General features: G+C 36.0%; 1 protein-coding gene across 1 annotated transcript; it reads right to left on the minus strand.

Annotated features, from left to right (window-relative positions):
- Positions 1–560: 560 nt before the first annotated feature.
- LOC110375927 (uncharacterized) lies at positions 561–1,992 on the minus strand. The gene has a single exon (XM_021334227.3). The coding sequence runs from the start codon at positions 1,976–1,978 to the stop codon at positions 1,160–1,162; it is 819 nt and encodes a 272-aa protein (XP_021189902.3). The 5' UTR covers positions 1,979–1,992; the 3' UTR covers positions 561–1,159.
- Between the last annotated feature and the right edge of the window lie 8,548 nt (positions 1,993–10,540).

Consider the following 10,540-nt stretch of genomic DNA (forward strand, 5'->3'; position numbering starts at 1 on the left):
TGAATTTTGAATACAAAATGTGGATTCAGATCTGGATGACATGAATCCTTTTTTATCAAGATCTATTCTAGACGTTTCGGGTTACCCTTACCACATATTACTTAATAATTATGTACTACATAACTTACTTTATTTAGGTGGTCAAAACTTGTAGGTTCTTGGCCACCAAGTCAGGAATTTAAATAAATGAAAACATTTTTCTTCGATCATCCAAGGATTTTCAATGCCGTGATATAGTTGTATACCTAGATAAAACTCGTTTAGGTATAGCATTTGACAATATTATATATGTCAACTACATAATAATGTTTTGATCAAAACTTTTGACCCTTTGAAGCATTCATTGATCAAGAAAAGCTTTGACCTACAATACAAATACTTACAAACAGTTGGTAATTTGTCACAGCGGTAAATACCAGTTACATAATATTAAGTTCATAAAAACCAAACACAAGTAGGTGTCTGATACAGAAAAATATTGCATTTAGAGCTTAATCGCTTGTACTGAAATAGTTAAGGTAGGATTGGTAGGATTTTCTGCACTCGTCTAAAAGAAAAGCTTATGTTATTCTGTCTACGCTTTATTTATTATTTCAATAAAAACACAAAACAAAATTGCATATTTTTATTTGTAATAATATAACATTTAAACATCTTTGTATCGTTAATTACATTATTACATCGATCATTATTTATTTTAATGAGTATTTAGGAAGAGTCAGCTATATAACAATAATACACAATATTACATAAAAATCATATTTAACACTTGATACCTAACATACTCGTGGGGAAACATACATAAAATAATTAAATACATATACAGTCTTACATATTAATTATTACTTAAAAATATTAAAGCCAGGTACTGAGTTTTAAATAAAAATATACATTAACAACTAAATACTAACATAAAACAAAGTATATACAAATAAATACATAGAAAAAAAGATAAAAAACAGACTTGACTGGAAGTGACTAAGAAACGAAACGGCGAAACGTCACCTAACAATTGGCGAGTGATGGCATGACGTTAATAAATTAATAAATAAATCACACAATAAATAACAAGCACTCACACATCCATACAAGATAAATAATACTTAAATACGTTGAAGATCGGAGAAATCAGTGGAAATGGGGCCACGGAACCGGGTCGCTAAGGTTTCTGCGCGGAATACGCGATGCTCTGAGCCTCGAGCGAGCGCCCCCAACCGCCGCCGCCGTGGCCGCCGCCGCCTCCGCTACCGCTACTACTGTATGACGACCCGCCCGAGTCGCCTCCATACCCGCTCGTGCCGCCGCTGTAGTCGTGGCTCGACGTGTGATGAGGATGCGCGATCACCTCATACGTCACATGTTTCTGCTGCGACAACAACTTCTTCAGACCTATAATCGCTGACAACACCAACGCGAGCTTGCCAATCAACAACGCCTTCCCAGCAATCAACGCAATCGCACCAATAGCCAAAGGCATCAACGCCATCATCTTCAAAGCCACAGCCGCAATCAAAGGCCCCAAAATCTTCGCCGCCTTCTTCTTCTTGCCACGTCCTTCACTAATTTCATTGTCTTCAGTAAACGATGACACTGTATCTTCCAACGCGCGCCCTGCACTTGACACCGCGTCAATCACATCCGAACCTTTCACTTCAACTCGTAAGGAATGCGTTTCAAAGTAATTCTTCAACCGCGAAACAGGATCTAGAGCCCTCGGCGCTCCGGTGTCAGTAGGCACGTCACCGGATTTGACGACTGTCACTCCATCGGTTAGGGAGAAGGATTCTTTCTGTCCGATCATTTTGTCGACGAATGAGAAGAATTTGTATTTGAGGCATGTTGTGGATTCTTTTCTGAGGCAGTCGGTGAGGCCGTCGATATCGTTGTCTGAGTGGCTGGAGTCTTGAGCGGGGAGCGCGTGCGCGGCCGCGACGAGGAGCAGAAGTGTCGTCCGCCTCATGTTGAGAGCTGGGTACATCTGAGCGCCGCCGCTCGCGTCGCCTCTATATAGCCTCCCTCAAGTGAGCCAGCCTCCGAAGTGGACTTTCTCAGCCTGGAAGTAAAAGTAAGTCCAGGTTTCATAACGAAAGGTTCGTGCGGTCATTGCAAAGGTCGCGAACTTGGGATGAGTGCGCCAAGGTAGTACTTTTGGCGGTCATGTATGTAAGGTTGTTCTGAACTACATATTAGTAGGTTAGTGCAGTGCGAAAGTTCAGTGGCTTTTTTAATTGTTATTGTTTGGTTGGGAATTGGTTTACGGTTAACTGTTTCATTCCATGCTTTTGAAGTCTTGCCTACATTTTAACGGAGCTTTGCATTTTTTGTTGTAAGTTTAATTTGCCTTACGTATCTTTTCACTTTCGAAGATTTAACGGTTTAGCCGACTGGTTGAAAACACTAACTGGTAAATCCATTCTGCAATATTTTTATCTGCATGTATGTAACTGTATGTAAATACAGTTGGAGGAACCGCCTATTTTCAATTATCATGACTTCGTGTTTTCGTTTGAATAAAAGTTCAAAGGCCTTGTGGTTTGAATATGATTTGATAATAATATCTACAAGAAAGCTTAACTGTACCAATACAAGGAAAAGTACCAAGCCAAACTGTATTTCAAAAACTTCAAATAACCAGTATAAAAAAACTTCCCTCATAAATAGGTCCCATATAATGTCCCGATCGACTTAGTTCTCCTTAATACATAATACTTGATACTTAATACAATAATTAAAACATTTATCCAGTAGTTTGCTTTACATTGAATTTACCTAATATTCAACTCAAAAAATTCAGATTTATTGTGATAGGTCTTGATACCAGCATGTAAAGAAACGGATACCCTAAAGTAGCCAATCCACTTTTGCTTTCATACCATGCATCTCGACGATTCAACAGTTTGGCAGTAAGCAAAAATAATTGCCCAAACCCTGCACGGTGACTTTAAAATTGCATAATTCTCTTTTGAATATAACTTTTACTATTTTTTTTAGATATATAAAAGCTTAATGATCCTTTCATATAAAGGTATTTATGGACTTTCTGTCTGTAAAAATAACTGGTATTTTCAGTTATGTAATATTTTACTTAAAGAGTAATTATGGTTACTATAACTTTAGGTTGTTTACTTTCGTTTGTTCATGGTAATTAAACAGTTTAATCCATGTAACTTATAAATGTATGGAAAAAACTTTCATTTTGTTGTGTAGTAATTTTTGATTCTGATGCCCTTATCCCAATTTTATTCGTGGTTCGTGGATGCCTTCTTCCTCCGAAGTGTTTTGTCTGAAGTCATCTCATCTCCTAACATTATTTTTAGCCATATCTATACTTATAATAAATCTGTAGAGAGGTCAATTCTGTACATTGAATATATTTCCAAAATAACTATTAGGGGGTGATTAGTGATCGATACTGATGCCAAAAATGCAATCAGAAAAATTTTTGTCTGTCTGTCTGTCTGTCTGTCTGTCAGTCTGTATGTTCGTTATGGAAACAAAAACTACTTGACGGATTTCAATGAAACTTGGTACAATGATTCTTCATACTCCTGGGCAGGTTATAGGATACTTTGCATCACGCTACAATCAATAGGAGCAGAGCAGTGAAGGTAAATGTTGGGAAAACGGGAGAAGTTACTCCATTTTTTAAGATTCCGTCGCGTGTGCAACCCTAATGGTTACAGCTACACAGAAACCATGTATGACGGAAATGTTCTTCATAAAATTATGTAAAAAATATCCCATGACAGTATATATCTATCTTTTATGGTTGACTCACAATAACACGAACTCTCTCGGTAGCTTAGCAGTTCGGAGTTTTCTGATTATATTTGTCTACTATTACGTTTATAACACTCTCACTCACACGAATTAAAAATAGTTAATAGTATTACCTATTCATTAAAAAAAGATTCATATAAATCGGTGAAGAAACACCAAAGTTATTCACGAAAAACGGATAAGCCATCGCGCGTGAATACTGAATCACGCTATAAGGATCATTTTTGTGCATCTGTCGCCGCGCTCGACGCGGCTCGCGGCGCGGTGGCTGCGCGAGTTTCATACAATATTTGGCTCTTAGTGCGATTGATGCGAATAGGCGTTCAGAGTGTTCAACCTTATTGCGCGACTTTTAGGTTTTAAATAACTTATTTTTAACTTTCTTTTGTTGTTATTTTATAAAATAGGTTGGTACCTATTAGTTATTTTGGTAGTGTTTAAATATTCGTTCAAATTACAAATTATTAATAGTTTACATTTTATTTCTTAAAGTAGTAGTAGGTACGCATAGATTTACATAATTGGAGGGGCTGGTGTTTATTATTTCTTTCTCTCTTTGCACGAAGTCCGACTCTAACGCGGACGAAGTCGCTGGCAGAAGCTAGTCTTACAATAATAGTGTAGTGTAGTAATTATCAATGGTATATTAATAACTGTAAAATCTCAAACATTAATTTTCACACATCTATGTACATACATTTGACCTAACCTGACCTAGAATAACCATCATCTCCAAGAATCATTATTTACGAGAAAATAGGTATAGTAAAACCAACTGTTTAGTCACTGAGACAATATTTACGTATGTATGTTATGTTAAACATTAACCGTCTTACCACAAAAACTTTTAAACGTCAGTTTATGCCTTGTCTAAAAAAATGTCAAATTATGACGTTGACATATGGTTCATTTTGCAGCCAAAATTTTATTAGACAAGTGTTAAACAGGGGTTAAAGTTTTTGTAGTAAGGCCAAAAGTATTCGAACTTTTACATAATTATGTATATTAGCTAAACTCGGTTTTCCGGTTTCAAGGTCAGCGGTCTGTCGTTGATGTCTTTCTGTTCAAAAACAAGACTTTTCGCTATGAACTGTCGACAATGATCAACAATGTATTTAGGATGATGATCTTTCATATGTGTATGACCTAAATTCGATCTATAAGAATAATAAAGCTGTCTTTTGTTAGGTTGGTTGAATAGGTACGCAAATTCATGTTAAATACGCAACGACCATTGTGCAGAAAAAAGTATTAGTAGCCAATTTATCGATAAAGAATATACTTAGGTTACTTTTATCCGGGTACACAGAATTGTTCATACAGGACATGAGTTAAGTTGACACACGAAATAAGAACAATTACATATGTCAGGCAGCTTTTGAATGTTTCTGAGAAATACTTATCGCTGGACAAACGAAACCATGGGAAACGGCTAGTAAAAAACATAAGGAAATATAGTAAATTACTAAAAGCAATATAGTAATTTATATTGTCTAAACGCTTTCCAACTTTCAACGCTCAATGACCGGCAGAAACAAGTTTTATTCGATTCCTGGTATATCTATGGGAAAATCTTTTATTATTATAATTTGTTAGTACTTTGAATATTCAATACTTTCTTAATGGTGTTTGAACTTTGAATAATTATCCAACTTGTAAGTTCACCGCTGATTAGTACTTAAATATTATTTGAAACTGCTAACCTATACTATTATTGTAAGGAACAAAATTATTTAAGTTGCATAGCATTTTGTTTTTATGGGGAGTCATCAAATGACTCTTCCCGCTGTGGGTGCAGTGTGAAGGAGTGCCAGACTCTTACTGACTAAATCCACCATGTTCCTTCTTAAGCTTTTGTAGGTATGTACCTGGGCCACGTATTCTCCTACGTCTGATAAATACTATGCTGAAAACCGCATCAAAATCGATTCAACACAAGTCAAACTGAGAATCTCCTTTTTTTGAAGTCGGTAAAAAAAGATGAGCAAGCCGACAAACAAGCTTTCGCACAAATACCTAATAGCAGAAAAGGTGTGAACTTTAAGTAAATAAAAAAGAAAGGTGTATGGAAAGGAGCTACAGTTTTTTTGCAACTTTGGTGAAGAACGCATGGTTTGCGCAGTTTTTAAATTGATCTGGGAACGTAACTGATCTACCTGCATGTAAAATATTAGTCTGCTAGAGTCTGAGGAGCTCGTGGCTAAGTAGCTTCTACACGGGTGGATCGATCATAAGGGTAATCAACGCTTAGTGCGATTGGTCAGTAAATAATATGTCAGTATGTATGTCATAACGAGTTCATCGGTGTTTCTGTGAAGGCACGTTGAATTGGTGGGTGCCGGCTGTTCTTTGTACATCTTACATCTTAGGCAGTCATAATGGGTTTTTCGAAGACAGAGCGTCTGACAATCAATCTTACTAAGAGTTACCCTGGTGACTGGGTAGGGTAGCTTAGACAGGCAGCCGCGTTCCATGTAAAACACTGATACTCAATTGCATCCTGCTAGACTGGAAGTCCACCCCAAAATAGTTCGGAAAAAGGCAGATGATTAGTTAAATATTTTTCAAACTCGAAAAACACACTACGGCCTTCACAGACTTAAAAATTACCAATTCTAACCGAACTATCCGCTTGACTCACATAATTATGGTACTTTCATTATATTAGGTAATGTTGGTATTCAGGATACAACTTTCTTTGAGTCTTAGTCATAAGAATATCTTCGCAAAACGCAACAGCATTCCTCTGCATAAATAAGCGCCAAGCTGAGGTCATTGTTACTGCAATTTTAGGTATACTAGCAGTGAACCGTGGTTTTACTCGTGTTCTGAGGGTATTATTTGGCGCACACGGATGAATAGTAGCCTATATCTAGTTATAATATGCATCTGGAAAGTTTAATTTTTCATCTGTTCAGTTATTTATTTTGTAACCATATCAATGTATTAATATCCAAACATCCAAAAAACTTTCAAGTCTATCAGTAGATATAATACAATTTATGAATCTAAGGTATTCTAGTAGAACCAATAAACACACGTCAAAAAATACATGTTCAAAATATAACATAAAAGAAAAAAAAATAAACAAAAGAAAATCACCAGTTGATATTTGTATTTTTAATTCAAAAGGCTTACGGAGTTTCTAAACCATAACAGTTAACTTAGTTTCATAAAACACATATTGCGCATACACTCCAATATTACAAACTTTTACCTACACGCATGCGCAAACATCCATTAAGCATATTATTATATCTACAGTACCCAAAATGTACATCTTCTAAACCACGGAGGAAGAAATATAGCGGAGATGCCGTAAGGAAGGTAGGTCAGGTCTTCTTGTAGGTCAAGCACACACAAAAACTAACAAGGCGTTCGGGTTCCTTGTCAAATCAAAATTAATCTGTCAATGATCGTTGATTTTATTTTGAAAATAATGGGCGTGTTCTATAGAAGGCATGTAAATTAAAATTAAAAATGTATATTGTGAACTAATTACCTGTAAAATGATCTTATAACTAGCTACGTTCTTAGAACTAAAAGTTGCCTATTAAGGCATTGCAAGTTATGTAATTTCTGTAAGGGAGTTAATTGTAATTTCGGAGCTAGTAATGTTTCTCGTCCCCCCGAACACCCGCATTTTGGCGCGCTACTTTCTTAGGAGATTTTGCGTTATGACATCTCCGCTAGTCAGTTTGTTCTCCATGTTGAAAACCCTTTCACTTTTTTCAAAAGTTCGTCGACTCTGCATATTATTTTTATACTGTTTTTTTTTTGTTGTTAAGTGTACTTTGAATGAAACGTGATTATGGTTAGGTGTGATTGTGTGTTTGTGCGTTAGTGTGTACAGGCGGTTTTAACGTAGAGATTTTGTTTTAATAGTTTTGAGAAGTACTTAATTGAAAACATAATATTTCCTGTATAAATAAACTCATATATGAAATCTTTAACATGAATCTGAGGTTATTTAATGTACATACAATTAAAATAAAGAGAACACAGCTTCAAAGATTGTAAATCTTTAAAAAAATCTATACAAATCTTCCAAGGCTTTTGTTGGAACGATGAAGGCTCGAATCAATGGAGGCTTATTTTTATGCGAGTATCGTGAAGTAGTTCAATTCCCACAGGAGTTGGATGAAAAACTAACCTCAATAGTGATTCCCACTTATCAATGTAAGTGTAGGCTTTTAAAGCTGCAAATCACGCTAATCAGGTAATCAGTTAATTTCAATTCAAATTAATTCTTGTTGGCTCGAATCCTAATTACAACAGCCTGTATATACAAATGTATGTGAATGTATGAATGGCTTGTCACACAAATGTTAAGGGTCATACAAGAGAAATGCTATAATAATGTTCTTGCACCTGTCTCCTTAGATAATTGAAACCACTGGAGACGCCGTTGCCGTTTTCTTTCCGCTCTGCCAAGGGTGCAAGAGCATTACTTATAATTCTATGTAGAAATAAATGTGTCAATGTTATGCTTGTGTTTGACCATTTCGTCGGGTGTTTGTAAAATAACTGTAAAGTTACTGGTACTTTGGACAAACGGTTCAAGTTCTCGACAATATCTGTACGAATATGGTCCATATTCATCGCCACCATAAACGCCCGTTTCTTAACAACTGTTTATCTTTTAATACAAAATTCCAATTAAACAGCTGTCATTTTAATAAAATTGACGTTTATGTTATTGGTGAACCCAGGCCTGCAGAATTGCAAAATTATGTGGGGCAAATTATATGGATGTGATTAAAATATCATGAGGGTCACTATCATTATTTATCACACAGCCTTGCTCGTGCGCGTAAATTGGCAAACTTTTTTGCACAGACATTTGTGCACTCGGGGGTTCCAGTTGATTAAATGTTCCAAGCCTATGTAGCTTTGGCATTTGTTTAGTTACCAGTGATTCAAGAGATTGTAAGATTTCACTGTATATAACTGTTAATGAGCCGTAGGTGTCAAGATTGTATTAATGTAGCCTTAATTCCTACGTGTATTAAAAAGATATTTCTTTTTGAGGTTACTATCTTTCTTAGTGAATAAGCTTATAGAAAGATCGCGGGTAGGCGCTGCCAGTTCATGGCGATGCCAGTTTCATGCTTCATTTTGGAAATCAAAAGGAAGACTTGTGTTCAGCAGTAAACGTTCTATAGATCATGACGATGATGATGACGATGATGATCCTGATTGTGATGGTAATGGTAATGGCGATGATGATAATGACGATAATGATGATAATGACGGTGATGGTGATGATGATAATGACGGTGATGATGATGATGATAATGACGGTGTTGGTGGTGGTGATGGTGATGATGGTGATGTAGATGATGAAGTAGTAAGTACTTAAATAAAGTCAAATTCATTTACTGTATTTGTGAAACATAGGTGATTACTGGAGTTTTTCAATAGATACCATTATTCATACTTACGTATTCGCATATAAAAAATAAACAGTGCGTTACTTCTCCATAAACCTCGTACAAATGGTCAGCTAATTAACTTATATGGGAGAAAGTGAAGCCTTGTGTGCGATGGACAGCTGTAGATGAAATATTGAAAAGAATAAAACATATATTGATGACTATTAGTTTGACAAAGTATCAGTCAACATTTTTTTTTAATTAGTCATAACATCTAGTTGAGCTTTGTAGTGAAGCAGCAAGAGAAACTCCTTTAAAATAACAAAATGTCACGCCTTATAACCCTGGAAGCATTAAACAAAAGAAAAATATTATTATTAGCAATTTTATTTTATGAAGACATAAGGACCTAAGCGCAAGACGGCTGGCAGGAGCTGGATGCGAGAAGCCGAAAATCGATCTCAGTGGCGTGCACTTGGAGAGGCCTATGTCCAGCAGTGGACTGCGATAGGCTGATGATGATGATGATGATGATGAAGGACCTAATACTAAAATCTCAACTTTTGATCTACTCTAATACATTTAATTAATATCATAAAATCCTTACAATTAACGTGAAATTATTTATACCTTAGAGTTCAATAACGTAGCAACCATCACTTCTTAAATTGCAATACTGTTACAATTATTTCAGAAAACATAGTCACAACAGAGCGGCTAGTTTAGAAGCTTACTCGATACTAAAAAGAAAACCAACAAACTACCAAAAAGCCAGTTCCAAAAATTAACACCCATACGCTAAAAAACACTGACCTTCATTACATAAACCACGTAATATTTAACAGTTAACCAGTCAGGTTAAACTGCTTTGTCAAGTTCAATGTCATAACTGTTTGGTTATGTTAAACTGTCTCGTTCGTTTGTTTATGCGTCATCCTTGTTTGCGTTTAAAGTTGACAAATGTTTATATAGTATGAATGGTTATTTAGACAGGTCTGTGAATATGTAATCCATGGAGTTTAACTATGCTTTATACGTAATTCATCTGGCTAGCCTTTACTTTTAACTATTCTATTTTTTATGGGAAATCATCAAGTGACCCCTCCCGCTGTGGGTTAGCAGCGTGAAGGGGTGTCAGACTCTTACTGACTAAAGCCCACCATGTTCCTTCGTAGGCTCTTTATGTACCAAAGCCGCGGTAACTCTTTCGAACAATCCAGCAATTTCGAAAAATCCGCAGCCTCTAACTATATTGGTATCCAATTTAACTGGATTTAGCTGAATTGATACCAGTGTTTTACATGAATCTTCTGCTTGCCTGACCTCCTTAGCCCTGTCACCAAGCAACCCGATACCCATTTGGTAAGACGTTTTTGCGAGACTTT

Source organism: Helicoverpa armigera, chromosome 21 (assembly GCF_030705265.1).
Source record: "Helicoverpa armigera isolate CAAS_96S chromosome 21, ASM3070526v1, whole genome shotgun sequence".
Taxonomy (NCBI): domain Eukaryota; kingdom Metazoa; phylum Arthropoda; class Insecta; order Lepidoptera; family Noctuidae; genus Helicoverpa; species Helicoverpa armigera.

Bases quoted from the DNA above. Each gene is read 5' to 3' on its own strand.
- LOC110375927 (XM_021334227.3), bottom strand. From the start codon at position 1,978: ATGTACCCAGCTCTCAACATGAGGCGGACGACACTTCTGCTCCTCGTC.